The 16,955-nt window shown below is 44.4% G+C and overlaps 3 protein-coding genes across 3 annotated transcripts; 2 read left to right on the top strand and 1 right to left on the bottom strand.

Moving 5' to 3' along the window:
- The first annotated feature begins 3,922 nt into the window (after positions 1-3,922).
- Positions 3,923-5,446, top strand: LOC6589778 (lipase 1). The gene is made up of 4 exons (XM_026988218.1): positions 3,923-4,105; positions 4,174-4,713; positions 4,772-4,930; positions 4,999-5,446. The coding sequence occupies exons 1-4, from the start codon at positions 3,938-3,940 to the stop codon at positions 5,374-5,376; spliced, it is 1,245 nt and encodes a 414-aa protein (XP_026844019.1). The 5' UTR covers positions 3,923-3,937; the 3' UTR covers positions 5,377-5,446.
- A 1,297-nt stretch (positions 5,447-6,743) lies between these two features.
- Positions 6,744-8,265, top strand: LOC6589777 (lipase 1). Its single transcript, XM_002014684.2, has 4 exons — positions 6,744-6,926; positions 6,995-7,534; positions 7,593-7,751; positions 7,820-8,265. Exons 1-4 carry the CDS (start codon positions 6,759-6,761, stop codon positions 8,195-8,197), a joined length of 1,245 nt encoding a protein of 414 aa, XP_002014720.1. The 5' UTR covers positions 6,744-6,758; the 3' UTR covers positions 8,198-8,265.
- On the bottom strand, positions 8,258-9,584 carry LOC6589776 (inactive hydroxysteroid dehydrogenase-like protein 1). The gene is made up of 3 exons (XM_002014683.2): positions 9,225-9,584; positions 9,034-9,144; positions 8,258-8,975 (listed from the first exon to the last, which is right to left on the bottom strand). Exons 1-3 carry the CDS (start codon positions 9,505-9,507, stop codon positions 8,452-8,454), a joined length of 918 nt encoding a protein of 305 aa, XP_002014719.1. The 5' UTR covers positions 9,508-9,584; the 3' UTR covers positions 8,258-8,451.
- Between the last annotated feature and the right edge of the window lie 7,371 nt (positions 9,585-16,955).

A 16,955-nucleotide genomic window follows, 5' to 3' on the forward strand; every position in this document is an offset into this window, starting at 1 on the left:
CAACAACCCCAACCATACATACATAGTTTTCTCTGCTATTTGTGTGCCGAATTGGCCTAGCGATGGCTTCCTGCATTCGAAAAAATGTCCCTGATTTAATGGAGTCCTTATCAAGGATCAAGGACATTTTCCCCAATCAATAAGATTTAGTTTTCTTCCCTAAACGTGAACCGATCTGGGCGTGCCACGCCTTTTTGCAATCGGGATAGTTTCCCCCAATCAGAAAACAGCAAGGATAATTTTTCAAAACTTTTATTCATCATAACTTAGCTAAGTATAAATATTTAAACAAGTGAAAAACATTTTTGTCTACTATCTAAATATATGAACGCGTATATCCTTAAACCTAACAACATCACGATATATCTAGAGTGTTCTTCCCTTGGTTGTCCAGGTCGAGGGATGACGATGAATTCGGTCTGGCTGGGTTGGATCTCGGTAATGCCTGGATAGAACTCCGTCTGGCGGGGGGAAATCGGATACGACTACTTTTGTGGCAATGCGTAGTGTACAGAAGTCCTCTGTGAAGGAAGATGTATTTTAAAATATATCCACAATTACATATATACTGATTTACTTACGCGTCTCAAAGCTATTGCCCAGCGTTTGATTGCTGACATTATTTCCCGTGGGCGTGAACCAACAACTCCGCCGTCGATGTCTGGTCCGTGTTTCAGCGGATGAGACGGCACCTTGTCGACTCAGCGACACAGCAGTAGAATCATGGTTTTGTGAAAATTGTGGAAAAAAAGATGTCCTTTTTCCCAATGGCAGTCGGTTGGCAGGACTCTCCCGATCACGGAGGGACATGTCACGCCCAGATCGATTGATGTGCACCTGAGATATAGCGTAAAGAAAACAAACAATATTTTAATATTTTACAAATCCAAATCTTCGAAAGGCTATATCTCAGCCAAATAGGACCAGATCGGAGAAGGACCAACTCTCCTAGGATCGTGAGGATCCTGACTATCGAACGGCATCAAAATGTCGACTTCGAAAATGAGGCCGATTTTTGGCAAATTTAATGATGTAACCATCATGATTTTTTGCGAAAATCCTGAAAAAATGGATGTCCTTTTTTCCGATGGCAGTCGACTGGTAGGACTCTCTCGATCACGAAAAGACATCCCACGCTCCGATCGGCCGCTGTTCAGCCGAGATATAGCGTACGGAAAAACCACTATTTTTCGAGTAATGATATGCAGTCCTTCGAAAGGCTATATCTCAGCCAAATAGGGCCAGATCGGAGAAGGACCAACTCTCCTAGGATCGTGAGGATCCTGACTATCGAACGGCATCAAAATGTCGACTTCGAAAATGAGGCCGATTTTTGGCAAATTTAATGATGTAACCATCATGATTTTTTGCGAAAATCCTGAAAAAATGGATGTCCTTTTTTCCGATGGCAGTCGGTTGGCAGGACTCTTCCGATCACAGAGAGACATGCCAGGCCCTGATCGGCCGCTGTTCAGCCGAGATATAGAGTACGGAAAAACCACTATTTTTCTAGTAATGATATGCAGTCCTTCGAAAGGCTATATCTCAGCCAAATAGGGCCAGATCGGAGAAGGACCACCTCTCCTAGGATCGTGAGGATCCTGACTATCGAACGAGGAAGATTGACTGTCGAACGGCATCAAAATCTCGACTTCGAAAATTACGCCGAGCTCTGGAGCACATCCCTTGGAGCTCCCAAGAGGACGAGGTTCTACGGCAGAATCATCCGCGCAGGTGGTACCATGGCGTGTACCTAAACAATGCCCAGGCCACAGCTCGCGAGACACGAATCATGGCTCGGTGGGAGCACGGCAGCCGAAAGACCAGAAGGGTGAAGCCCCTGGTAAACGCTCGGCGCGTTTCCTATCTATATCGGAATAGACGCAATGAAGCGGAGTAGGGGCTTGCTTTGGCAGAAGCTCGTTATTGAAGAAGTAGCTCCACTGTAAACAGTCTATAAGAAAACATTATACATCAAGTAACCCGACCTACAAGCCTTCACGAAATCTAGACTCTAATAAACCTTTGTGAAACAGTTTCTAGCATTCTACTCTGAAATTTCGAAACGAAACAATCTCAACAATTATCCAACATAATGATGTCCATGGAAATAATCGGTGAGTGTCCGTATTGCAAGCGCGAGGTGAACAAGGACCTGCAACCCGTCAATAAACTCGAGGAGAAGGAGGTCCAGAAGATCAGTTGCATCTTGGAGAACACCAAACAAGGTGACCAGAGCCTTCTGAGTATGGCTGTTCAGGGGAACACTCAATTCAAGGCAGACGCAAGCAAGTGCAAGTGTTTTATTGGATTGGATCTGGCAGAAGATCAGATAGATCGTAAGAAAAATAAAGATGACATTGTGGCCTTGCTGGAGGAGGAGGACCTCTTCATAAAGGACTTCATGGGGAACCACTTAGCTGCGCGCACTATGCGCGGCGGGCGCCGTCGACGTTAACCGACGGATTTACAAATGAGTAGCGTTTGCAGCCTTCGAAAAATTATCAGTTACCAGTTAGAAAGCTACCAGCCACCCAGACTGCAAGTAATGGCCAGCAGCTTCTCCTCAAAAGAGAAAAAACCAAATGAGCAGAAAACAGATGTAAGGCAACGCACAGTTCATCCCAGGTCCGGCCAGCACCGCCGCCGCCACATGTGGATAGCTGCTTGAGGAGCTGCATCTGGAGCTGGATCGGACCAGGCTGTTTATTTGCGATGATATGCGTCGAGCATTTGGGCCAAGCGTACACACACACACTCAGTAATATTCCAATTGAATTTCGATCATAACAAAGGTTCATGTAATTCGCTGCTTTTATACATACATACATATATGTACACAACAGAACAGATATATGTATGTACACCGAAATTCACCATTGCAAATATACTCGTAGTTCAAAGGCCGACCTTTCGAAATCTCCTAATTTTGTTGTAGACCAACCGCATGGCGTTGATACGCATAGCATGACACATTTCCCTCACGTGAAATCCGTTTCGTTCCGGTTTCTACATATACTCCTATTCCAGCTGTAATTTTTCCAGCCTCCGCTCTAGTTTCACCCTCAGTGGTTGACTTTAATTTGATTGAATCAATTTTAATTTAATGCCTGTCAATGATTTCGTCGTGCTAAAATTATATACTGCTAAGCAGATTATATGTTGAGAAATCATATGAATGTTATGAGATGGTTACCGGGAAAATATGTGGAAAAATGTTGGTTTTTTGTATAGAACGATGGAACGAATAGTTTGAGATTCATTTCGTTCGGCCAGTGAGGCATCGTTTAGGGGGTCCTTTATGGTGAACATTTCATAACAAAGGTTTCCAAAATTGTAAAGTAAAACTAAAAGTAAAACTATATTGCATTATTATCGTAGAGAGCTCTAGGATCTTTTATATGCGGAAAATTGGGTGCTCAAAATAGTTCGGAATCGAATATGATGGATGGCAGGCTGTTGCAAAACAGCAATGACGACATTGAGGAAAACGAGAATGAAGATAACGCAGTCTTCATCAAGGTCGTCTTCCAGCTGGGATACCCAGGAGCTCTGCACACCGCCGTATTGCATACTGCAATCGAATCAATCGATCCCTCCGACATAATTATGGGGATAGACATGATGGGGGGTCGCCTTTGGTACGTGTGGAGTAAAATAACAAAGGAAAAAATAATAGGACAATATGTAAAGAGAGCAAACAATAAAATATAAATCTACTTAGCATTGGGACAACTAATGTAAATAGGAACAAGGAAATAGAAAAGCTTCCGTAACTATTAATAACGATAAGAACGACGTAACCCCCCATTTGTACCGCCGATTTTCACGGCTTTCTCCATTTCACACTATTATCCGTCTCGATACGCCACATAATCAATGGGTCCTATATAAGGCAGACCTCCCAGCCACCTATGTAGACCACCCCAGTCCCAGGATGCGGATCGCTTACTGTAATGTGCTGCCGGCACTTTTAATCCTCCAAGTCACCTTCATCCTCGTGAAATGCACCGATATCTCTGCCAACCTCAACATCAACCTTGACTTCTCGCTCCAAAAGTTCTTCACGCAGGCCGACATTGAAATCGACGCGAAACTGAAGACGGTGAGTCGTTTACAAGAACATCCTTACATAAGGACATTCTTAACTGGAACACTGACTATTTCCCACAGGTTGAGCTTATCAAGAAGTATAAATATCCGGTAGAGACCCATTTCGTGATCACCAAAGATGGCTACAAGCTCTGTATGCACCGCATGCCGCGACCGGGTGCTCAGCCCGTTTTACTAGTCCATGGTCTCATGTCCAGCTCAGCTTCCTGGGTAATCATGGGCCCGACAAATGGACTAGCCTACATACTGTTCCAGAAGGGCTACGATGTCTGGATGCTAAACACACGCGGCAATATCTACTCCAAGGAGCACACAAAAAGGGGTATTAGTGATAAGGACTTCTACGACTTCTCCTTCCACGAAATCGGTACCATTGATCTTCCATCGGCCATCGACTTGGTTCTGGAGAAAACGAAGTTCCAGCAAATTCAGTACATTGGGCACTCCCAGGGCTCAACAGCATTCTTTGTTATGTGCAGCGAACACCCCGAGTACTCTGTCAAAGTGAAGATCATGCAGGCTCTCTCCCCGACGACGTTCATGGAGAAGACTCGCAGTGCTGTGCTCAAGTTCATGAGCTTTTTCAAGGGAGCCCTATCGGTGAGTCGGAGCTGCATTTTTTGACTCACTGGTCATAACTTTCAGGGCGCACTTACAGACGCTACTTGCAAAACTTGGGGGCCACGTTATCTCCGCTACCTCAGAGCTCATCCAGAAGTTCCAGCACCTCATCTGCCCGGCCACCGAGCTCACAAGTAAAATTTGCGGAACTTTTGACTTTGTCTTATGCGGCTTCAATTGGGATACTTTCAATCGGGTACTAATCGGGGCCTTGGGGGGCCAAGAACAGACTTGGATCCCTTTTAAACTGCTTTATCTTTGTAGACTCTGACTCCCATCGTCATCGGTCACGTTTCCCAGGGTGCCTCCACCATGCAGATACACCACTACGCCCAGCTGCACAAGGAGCTCCACTTCCGCCGCTATGACCACGGTCCTACTAAGAACCTCATTCGCTACAAGTCCTTGACGCCACCGTCCTACAATCTGTCGCAGACGCAGTGCAAGGTGGTCCTGCACCATGGGGGCAACGATTGGCTGGCCTCTGGCTCGGACGTCATCAACTTGCAGAAGCGTTTGCCCAACTGCATTGAAAGTCGGAAGGTCGAACTCGAGAGCTTCACGCACTTCGACTTCATGATATCAAAGGATGTGACGTCGTTGGTCTACAATCGCGTTATAGATCTGGTTGTAACGAACTAGAAAGATTTTGTGGGAGATACACATGATTTTTTGGGATAGTTGAATAAAAAATGCAGTCATGACGATGTGAGTCGCGACATTTCTTATTTTACCCGGTAAACAGATTTTATATCTATCTATGCATATGTAGGCTAGGTATTTCCGTTTGCGATCTCTAGACAACTGCAAAAACGAGAGATGAAACCAATCCTTGGATAATACATATAATTTCAATATTCCATCAATTATTAGCATAACTGTTTCCAGCGGGAAACGCCAGAACGACATTAGCGCGCTGTTCCCGTGTGGGTTGTGTGGGATTTTACATTACTGTTAGGTATTAGACGACTAACGACTATTTTGAATTGAATCCTAACCGATAACAGTTGTAATACGTTAGCCAGCACTGGAGAACAAAAGAAATGTAAACTGGAGAAATGATTTTACATCCAAAGAAAGAAGAAGAATGAAATAACACAGTTATGTTCAGAAATCTCATGTAAAAGACATCATAATTATTGAAAGAGCTCGTTACTTTTACGTGGATTCTACAGCGACACCTATTGTTATTTACAAGCAGTCTCCTCACATATCTATCGATACTCATCGTTAAGAGAAAACGGATATTATTATTTGACAAAAGCGCGCCACATTTAAAACCACTTTTATATGATATTTTCGCGAAAGAAAATTTATCTACAACTATACATATTATCAATAATATATGTACTTATCAACAATATGATGGTGAACAAATTGTGGGGCAGGATTTAAAGTGGATTTGCTACTTCAGACTTTTAAACAGCTTTAGAGTAAAGAAACGACGAATCCGCCAGGTAACAGCCAGCAATGAAATTGGAACTAAATTGAATTGGTTTGCAGTAGAATTCAGGAATAGTAGAGCTGAAAGCTGACGATATGACGATCGTAGAAATGAAATCCCGAATACAACTTTAACACTCAGTTTCCAGTCTGGTCATTCAACTTCTAATCCTGCTACTCCAGCCCTAGGTGACATCATTTCTATGTTAGCCCTTTGTTCATCTTCGAAACATCCCAAAAATGCACTCCACACACACATCACAATTACAGCCTACCGTCGCCTTTGGTACCTGTGGAGTAAAATAACAATGGAAAAATAATAGGACAATATGTAAAGAGAGTAAACAATAAAATATAAATCTACCTAGCCTTGGGACAACTAATGTAAATAGGAACAAGGAAATAGAAAAGCTTCCGTAACCATTAATAACGATAAGAACGACGTAACCCCCCATTTGTACCGCCGATTTTCACGGCTTTCTCCATTTCACACTATTATCCGTCTCGATACGCCACATAATCAATGGGTCCTATATAAGGCAGACCTCCCAGCCACCTATGTAGACCACCCCAGTCCCAGGATGCGGATCGCTTACTGTAATGTGCTGCCGGCACTTTTAATCCTCCAAGTCACCTTCATCCTCGTGAAATGCACCGATATCTCTGCCAACCTCAACATCAACCTTGACTTCTCGCTCCAAAAGTTCTTCACGCAGGCCGACATTGAAATCGACGCGAAACTGAAGACGGTGAGTCGTTTACAAGAACATCCTTACATAAGGACATTCTTAACTGGAACACTGACTATTTCCCACAGGTTGAGCTTATCAAGAAGTATAAATATCCGGTAGAGACCCATTTCGTGATCACCAAAGATGGCTACAAGCTCTGTATGCACCGCATGCCGCGACCGGGTGCTCAGCCCGTTTTACTAGTCCATGGTCTCATGTCCAGCTCAGCTTCCTGGGTAATCATGGGCCCGACAAATGGACTAGCCTACATACTGTTCCAGAAGGGCTACGATGTCTGGATGCTAAACACACGCGGCAATATCTACTCCAAGGAGCACACAAAAAGGGGTATTAGTGATAAGGACTTCTACGACTTCTCCTTCCACGAAATCGGTACCATTGATCTTCCATCGGCCATCGACTTGGTTCTGGAGAAAACGAAGTTCCAGCAAATTCAGTACATTGGGCACTCCCAGGGCTCAACAGCATTCTTTGTTATGTGCAGCGAACACCCCGAGTACTCTGTCAAAGTGAAGATCATGCAGGCTCTCTCCCCGACGACGTTCATGGAGAAGACTCGCAGTGCTGTGCTCAAGTTCATGAGCTTTTTCAAGGGAGCCCTATCGGTGAGTCGGAGCTGCATTTTTTGACTCACTGGTCATAACTTTCAGGGCGCACTTACAGACGCTACTTGTAAAACTAGGGGGCTACATTATCTCCGCTACCTCAGAGCTCATCCAGAAGTTCCGGCACCACATCTGCCCGGCCACCGAGCTCACAAGTCAAATTTGCGGAACTTTTGACTTTGTCTTATGCGGCTTCAATTGGAATACTTTCAATCGGGTACTAATCGGGGCCTTGGGGGGCCAAGAACAGACTTGGATCCATTTTAAACTGATTTGTCTTTGTAGACTCTGACTCCCATCGTCATCGGTCACGTTTCCCAGGGTGCCTCCACCATGCAGGTACACCACTACGCCCAGCTGCACAAGGAGCTCCACTTCCGCCGCTATGACCACGGTCCTACTAAGAACCTCATTCGCTACAAGTCCTTGACGCCACCGTCCTACAATCTGTCGCAGACGCAGTGCAAGGTGGTCCTGCACCATGGGGGCAACGATTGGCTGGCCTCTGGCTCGGACGTCATCAACTTGCAGAAGCGTTTGCCCAACTGCATTGAAAGTCGGAAGGTAGAACTCGAGAGCTTCACGCACTTCGACTTCATCATATCAAAGGATGTGACGTCGCTGGTCTACAATCGCGTTATAGATCTGGTTGTAACGAACTAGAAAGATTTTAGAAAGATACCATGACTTTTTTGGGATAGTTGAATAAAAAATGCAGTCATGACGATGTATGTCGCGACACTTCTTATTTTAACCGGTACACAGATTTTATATCTATCTATGCATATGTAGGCTAGGTATTTCCGTTTGCGATCTCTAGACAACTGCAAAAACGAGAGATGAAACCAATCCTTGGATAGTATTTATCAACATTATGATGGTGAATAGATTGTGGGGCAGGACTTAAAGTGGATTTGCTACTTCAGGCTTTTAAACAGCTTGAGAGCAAAGAAACGACGAATCCGCCAGGTGACGGCCAGCATCACAGCAGTCTGGACATGATGCCAAAGGTAACCAGGTGTCTCATCCACACCATCTCGCAGCTGATTGACGGCACTGCGTGCATAGACTTCCGCCGAGGGTATGAAGAGGCCCCCCTTCATGATGGCGCGCGAATAGGAGTTGATTTTGGTGACGACAAAGTCGGGAGACAGCAGCTGGACATGGATGTCATATGGGGCGGCCTCGCACTGCAGGGCCAGCGTGAAGCTGCGGTTATACGCCTTGGAAGCGGCATAGTAGGCCCCATAGGGAAGCGGTTGGAGTTCTGTTCCCGAGCTAACATTTACGATGGCTCCCTTAATCCGTTCGGCCTTCATGCGCTGAAAGAAGTGACGCGACAGCTGCGAAACGGCCATTATATTGGTCTCTATTATATTCTGGGTCGACTCCTGGCTCCATTTATGGATAGCTGCAGGTGTTCCGACTCCCACATTGTTGACTGTCGGAGAAGACACACATTAAAGTCTGATGTATGTGGTGTGCGCATTGTTTCTTACCCAGAATGGCAATAGGTAGATTTGCCAATTCCTTTTCTATATGCGGATAGACCTCCGCACCCTTGGTAAAGTCCGCTATCACTATTTTGGTCTGCACCTTGGACTCGCTTTCTGTGGACAATGTTTTGAGGAGTCATAGTGGTATTGATTAATTCGTACAAAATTGCATGAACTCCAAATATCATACTCACCAATTTCTTTAACAACTGCCTGAAGCTTCTCCTGATTCCTTGCGATTAGAACCACATTGATTCCCTGTCGTGCCAGCTCCTTTGCGTATTCCTTGCCAATGCCATCGCTGCTTCCCGTGATGGCAGCCCATTCGCCAAACCGTTCTTTGAGGGAAGGTCGATCCTTTTCGTCGGTGCACCATCGAACCTTGATCAGTCTGAGCGGCGTTCTCAACTGCTCGTATAGATAACAAGCCAGTGCGTAGAAACCCACAAAACTTAGGAACGTAGATAAGGCGAACATTTTGATTTTCCTCTATTGATTATATTCTCGGGGCCCCCTCGATCGGGTGGTGTGCGATACGCTCGATTCGACTCTCTACAACGCACTGGTAGCGGTGCTATTTCGACACCAGACCAAGGCAGGGGCTGAATTTAAATGGAATACATTAGCGGAGGTCCAAGCAATAAAAAGGTGTACGACTTGTTGTTAATTGTGCGAGTGGGGTATGTTTGTATTACGATTTTTATAGAATTCCTAATCGTTTGGGAGACTCTTCGGGCCTGGTAATCTGCAAATTATAGAAAGATACTTCTTTTGTTGGGTTGTGGGTGTAGCGGAGAGTGCGTTAAGGTGTGTGGGTAGTTCAGGTGCATTGCGCTTGAAATTTTTTGGGCAAGGTCAGGTGTTTCAGGAGGGGTTAGCCTCCTGGGAAGTCCAGGGTTCAAGCAGGCGAGACTTTTTCTAAGGGGAATATCTCACTTAGGGAACCCTGAGATCAAAGCGATTGTTTTGGTCAGAATAATTGGCAGCTGTGTTAATATGTAAATGGAATTGGAACTAAATTGAATTGGTTTGCAGTAGAATTCAGGAATAGTAGCGCTGAAAGCTGACGATATGACGATCATAGAAAGGAAATCCCGAATACAGCTCCAACACTTAGTTTCTAGTCAGGTCATTCAACTTCTAATCCTGCTACTCCTACCCTAGATGACATCATTTCTCTGTTAGCCCTTTGTTCATCTTCGAAACATCCCAAAAATGCACTCCACACACACTCATCACAATTACCGCCTGCCGCCAGAGCGACGAATACTTAGCAGCGGCATTCATAAATTAGGGAGAGAGCCCAGAAATGGTATTTTACAAAACGCTAAGTACACACACGCCCCCAAACCAGGAGCCATTACCCCAAACCAGTCAGGGACTAGGACTAGGATTCAGGACACGGACCCGGACTAAGGGTAAGGAAATCAGGAAACGGAAATTGCGATGCGAAGCTGTGAATCGAACTGCGGAACAAGAGCCACGACATGGGTTATACATATATCAGGCAAGCATGTGTCGACACCCTGTATGTGGGGATGGGACTCGGATGGTTGAGATTTTTGTCTGGTGACTGCAAATCCATTTTGAAAAATATATATTCTGCCATTTTTCCTCGTTTTTGGCCGGCGCAAAAACCGCATTTATTCAAGTGTCAAATAAATTCATAGTTTTTCGGTTCCCGAAAACTGGAGCGGGGTGGGCATAGGGAGGAGAGGGCGGTGCAAGGCGAGGGCGTCGATTGTTGGCGTCGGCCAACTAATTAAGTCAAATGGGGCCGTGCCAGAGGCAAAAAACCCCAAAACCGCCAAAAACTCATTCGAACTTAATGGCAGCCGGAAAGTATACAGCGATTTTTCGGGCACCCCGGCCCCAGAAAATATGCAGCTATTTTAGAAAATTAATGTGTGTGATGTGTCTCAGTGTTTGTGTGCAACTGTGCAAGTGAGAGGGAACTTATGCTAATCACATTTAATTGCTTTTTAAGCGCACTTTCTGGCAGTTTAACTAATTAATGTGACTCATACGCACTGTGATCCGTAAGGGCATAAAGTCATTCCAACTTAATGGCAGAAGGAAAAAATGCAACGATTTTTCGGGCACAGCGCACTATGGTCCGAACGGCCACATTTGTTCGCCAAAATAAGCCTCACAGGGCAGTGACGTTTGGGGGTACCGAAACTGTAATAAGACGAGAGGTAATGTAATGATGACATTAAAGAAAAGTCTGATAAGCAAGTTCACTTACTTGACCCGCGAGTGCAGTCAAGAGCTTAAATAAATAGCCAAAAGTTCCAAAAATATTGCACACGAATGGCGCCAGCTCGTCCAGCAACAGCCTCTCAACGGCACATATACAAACATACATACATATATGTACATATGCCAAGATAAGAGCCTTGAGGAGTAGTGGGTGTCTGTGCTGGGTGTGGGTGTGGGCGCAGTCATTGTCAAAAAGTCAAACAATTTGAATTATTCTCTGCAATTTGTACATCCGTTTTGACTTGGCCCAAAACAGTGGTCTTCTTTCTCCAGCTCTTCGTCATCTGCTTCTGCACTTGGCTCTGAGTCCTTGTTGGCTTTTTATATATGAGGGAAATTATTGTTTGCTTTGTTTTCCGAGTGCCGTTGGCAATTGTCTTGGTTTTTATATGTTTTACGATTACTATATGAGCATTCACATGTAATGTTCATTTTTATAAAATTTTATTGTGGTTATTATTGCATTTGGGGAGCCAAAGGAAATGACTTGTGAAAAGTGTTGTTATAAACAGATTCCCTGCAATTGCCAAATCTAGAAAATCCAAGAGCTCTGTGTATTCGACGATATCATACCCGCTGCTTAGATAATAATCATAGCACAGCTGGTCTCTAACACACAATATACTTCTTGATTTGTGTACTAAACCTCAGATTTCATCCTTCCCAAGGTGTTATCTATACACAATCTATAATTATGATCTCAGCTGAGATCACAAAGATCTCTAGAAACTTTGTTTTTATTTCTCTATTTGGTATTCGTCGGACAACTTCTGAAGAGAGCACGCTTTCGTATACATTCACCATTTCTTTACTCCTTAATACCCCCACACTTCTATCTACTCGTAATTCCCCCAATTAATTGCCATAGCATTCATTTGTAACGCTCTCTAATCTCTGACATATCGTTAAAGCGCATTGCTGGCATCGCGAGCTGCCGACTGTTGACTAGCAGGATGCTTAAGGATGTTTATGCCAGGCACTGAATTTTAAGTAGCTCCCAAGGAGACTGGGCTTGTCGCAACCAGGAAAAAAAGCTCCGGCGAAAAAAGAGTTGTCAAGTGAATTCGTGACAGGCAAGACAGAAAGACACGGCCAGGCGGAGGCGGAGGTCCTTTCCAGGCCCGGATTCGCCCCTTAAATGGCGCATGAAAATTAGCAAGTTGTCTGTCTGTCTGTGGTCTGCCATTATGCGGCACACTTTGAATGGCATTCCCTGTTTTTTGATGGCTGGATTTCACGCTTTGCTAATGGTGGGATTGCTCTCCTTCCCTTTCTTCAATGGTTAGATTCCTTTCCTCTTTTGATTGTTGGAAATTCGGGGCTAAAAGGATTAAGCGGTTTTTTAGTCAACAGTTAATTAGCAGTTTGTTGTTATCGCAATGGTCTGTTGGTCGGTTGGTCTGTTTGTTTGGCAGAGACAACTTTTGGCCATAAAAGTGCAATCAGCGGTTAAGTTATGTCCAGGAGGAGGGCACCACATGTCCGGACGCCACCTGTTAGTCGCCCTGCAGGCACAATAATGCCCATAAAAAATGACTAACGATTAAGCCAGAAAGGAGAGCACGACTAGACCCGGCCAGGACCCGCAGCAGACGGCAAGTGTCGTTTTGAAAAATTCAAATCTCGTTGCCAATAAAAGCCAATAAAACTCGTAAAATAACTCAAACAAAAAATGTTCGCGGAGCGCGGGAGCCCTGATACTCTGCTCTTTTCGTTCAAGTGTTTTGTGTCGCAATGTTGCGGTGGCCATAACATTCGGGAGGAAATGCTTTTGGGGGACTTCCGATGCCTGCGGGTTAAAGTTCATCTGCAGAGTTTGCCATTTCCCTGCCACTGCACTCGGACAGTTTTCCAGCTGCACTTCAGGCACACCACGACACACGAACACATACATACATATATATTTATAGCCCAGTCAGCAAAGGGGAAGAGAGATGCAGAGGCGACTCACGGCCCAAAATAGCTTTGCAATTGGATGTGGCACGGCGTCTACACCTGTTGGGAATATGTCGTCAGCAAATGTTGACTGGCGGCGTCTTTTGTCATTAGAAAATGTACGAAATTTTATGCGGATGTTCTAAATGTACTTAAAGCTATTCTGATTTAACAAATTGTTATTTTCTGTAGCAGCAGCCAACAGAAAAGAAGCAAATTCGGAGACATATTCATTAACATTTTAACATTATTTATTGTCTTTCGATAGTGAAGTCACTGCATGGCATGGAAGGAGGCCAGGCGAAATATTAATTTGGTAGGCATCGTTGCAGAACTTTGGAATTACTTGTATATCTTTTATGAACTTACATATGTATTCAATAAAGACTCCAATATCTCTTACCTGAAAAACGTTTCTCTACATTCGAAGCATTCGAAGTTTGTAAGAAATTCTTTCCAAAATGAAGACATGCATAAATGAAGATGCCTGGCATTTAGATTAACTAAAAATGGAACAAGATCGGTCGTCATCTCCCTTCTAGCTTTTACCACCAGCTTTCCACAATTCGAACAGGATTTGCATCAATCAAGTGGTGTGATTGCTGTTTGCCAGGTGGGGCACAAATCAAGGTATTGGCAACAGTTAAACTTTCACAACATGTGCGTTGTGCCCTGGTTTCACAGAATAACTATCCATCCATTTATATCTACATCTACATCTATCGCCACAAGAAAATCAAAGAAAACCCAAAAGCAGGCGCAGTCCAATCGCAGCTACCGTTGAATGCAAATGAAAAATGTTTTCGCTTGTTTCCCCTGTGTGTTCTCCGCAACGCGAAAACGCATTTTGAATGCAGACGAGACGACTGACCGACAGTCAACAAAGCACAAGTAAATTAATTTAATATGCGGATAGTGTCTGCCGCCTAAGTCGAGGTTTTTCTAGTCGCTGGCTAAGGAGAGACATTCCCCCTGACGCACTGGCCGATATTTGAACTGCATTTAGTTCTGGGAGCAGACATTTTCCTGGCGCTATCGCGATGCCAAATACGCGGCCAGGCAAAAAATCGCCAGCCCTCGCCAGCCCTCCAATCCTGACAGCCAGCGACAAAACCAAATAAATATAAAACTACAGAAAAAAAGGATAAAATAATACAATGTTCGGGACGAAGCGAAGGAATATTCAAACGTTTTCGCATCCTGTCAGAGGATGCCATGCCAGCGAGCGGCAAAAACAATTTCGTACATTTAAATGCCAGAATACACATATACATAGATTGGGAGGGGAGGGGAGGCGTGCGCTTGGGCCTGGGCCCCAGCTCGAAGAGACAGCATTACCCATACCATAAATGGTTGTTTGCCCAAAAGAAAAATATTGTCTAAAGCGAAATGTGTCTTTGTTTTGCACTTCTGGCCAAGCGTGGCGAACAAAACACATAAATCTCGGCATATGTGCATTAAATTGCTCGCACAAATCCTCTAAAGTATTTCTAAAACATACTTTAATTGCCACTTTAGTTTTTCAATTGTTTTACTATTGGCCTCCCACCAGAGCTCTGCCTGCCCTCCGGTTCGGTTTCGGTTCATTCACACCTCCATGAATGGCTGCCTCTGGTCGGCCTGCTCCTGTTCTTCGACAAAACTTAATGACCTGAAAACTTTTCGATAATGTGGGTGACTCTCTCTTCATTGTGTGTCTGCCTTCTGCGGGCTTAGGAAATTATCAACTCGACGCCTTCACCGAAAAAACATCCAGAACGGGAGAAATGTGTGGAAGGTAATTTCCAGGAAAACGATTAGAAATTCCTGCTCGGCATTAAACACAAAGAAAAAAGCCAAGGGTTTTTGGGTTTAAATGGTTGACAAAAAAGGAGTGAAAGATAAGGCTGACAGACAAACATATTAGGGCTAAGAGTGAAGCTTGCCAGGATTAAATGTGGCCAAAATAAATGCAGGTTGAGTAGATATTTTCCATTTCTAAGTGTTTTAAGAATGGATGAAGGAACCTTTAACGAAATTTTTCATATTTAATTATTCTTGCTGTATCTTTTTCCAATATATTCCAACCCAAACTATTAAATGTTGCTATTGAATCGGTTACTTTTTGGTTACTTTCCCTTTAGCCTCACACACTTATGGCTGTTTGGTTGCTATTTGCCACAATAAAAATACAAACTGCGGTTTCCTTGCCAAGGCGAGTCAACCCCTTGCCCGTGTCAGCGCAATGCAGACCACCCTAGCCAACCCTCTACTCTTCTGTTCTGTCCAGCAATTTGGCAAAAACCAAGTAAAGGCCACGTGACTAACATAACCAAATACAGTTATAGCCATCGGAGTCGTTGGGCAAGTGCTCGACAAAAATGTTTTGTTTGGCAAAAATCAAGATGTGTGGCTTTTTGTCCTCACGCTTTTTGTGGCTCTCCTCAGGCTCTGTTGAAGAACTGTTGGCAACATGGGGGATCCTGGCAGTGTGGTAGTGGTAGCACTGCCCTCGTACTCGTATGTTTATCTTTGGCCTGGCCTTTGTCTAGCTGAAGTGGTGCAGGAATGCCAGGGGAGTGGAAAGTGGTGGCTCGTTGGAGGCTGGGCCTTGTTGTCCTTTGGCGCTGTTTGGGCAATAAATAAACGTTTAGTTGGGTAGCGGAAACAGGGCGACAGCAACAGCAGTTCCACCCCCTGGTGAGGTGGCTAAGACCCGGCAGTTGCAGTTGCAGAGGATGGGCCGGGACGGGGGTTTGGAGAGAGCTAGCTTGTTTTTGCCGCTGGCAGCACGTGCTGCTGTGGTCAACGTGTGGCTCGCATGGTTGTCACAGTTTTTGTTGCTGTTCTCCGGCTCGCTCGGCGGTTAACTAACTCGCGTCCGACCTTCGATCCGTGTTGGGGTACGACGCGTCCCCCGTTAATAGCAGCGTAATCGGTGCTCAATTAACACGGTCCGGTATCCTCCTCTAGGGCTGTCTACTTTACACTGTAAGAAAAGAAAGTTACCGTTTGAATTGCATGTCGAATTTTGTGTATTATCAATTTTCAATCTGAAATGATTGTCTTTGATTGTCGCCCCCGTTGTGATGTTAATAAGCTATTACTCACGGAAAAAGCTATATTCCTAACAGTACCTGATTTAATTTGGTTTCTTTAAGTGCATGAACAACATTGTGGCCTTTATTTAACATGCATTTATTAGGAATTTATTAGCACTGGTTACATTTTTACATCGGAAATTTTTGCACTTGCATACAATTTTTACACTGGCGCCACTCTTTTCATAACTCAGACAAAGTATCCACTCAGGATGAGTGGAGCAGGGCAGAGCGTATTATATGTGGGGACAGAATGGAGTGGGTTCTGGAGGGTCCCACTTATTCTGATTGGCATCGATATGCTCCGTGAAGATGTCCTTGCATCTGCTAAAACCTGTTGACCATTTGCATTCATTTAGCTGGAGCAGCTCCCCAAGGGCCTGGAGCAGACCCCACCCCTTGAGTCGTTTGCAGAAAGACACCCTTTCAGCCCTTCTGCTTTTGTAGTTTTTGCACTTTTTACTGCCTCATTTAAATTCTAATTTTATGACTCCGTTTATGCGTTTGTCGAAAGGCAAACCCATCTATTTATATATCTTCTTTGAGATCTGCTTGTTCCTTTTCTTTTTCCTATTGCATATGCATTCATAGTCGTACTTGTAATTTTGGTTGGGAAATTGATTGTTGCACAGATTGCCATCGGGGATA

The sequence above is a fragment of the Drosophila persimilis genome, unplaced genomic scaffold, assembly GCF_003286085.1.
Source record: "Drosophila persimilis strain 14011-0111.01,24,50 unplaced genomic scaffold, DperRS2 tig00000191-arrow-pilon, whole genome shotgun sequence".
Classification (NCBI taxonomy): Eukaryota; Metazoa; Arthropoda; class Insecta; order Diptera; family Drosophilidae; genus Drosophila; species Drosophila persimilis.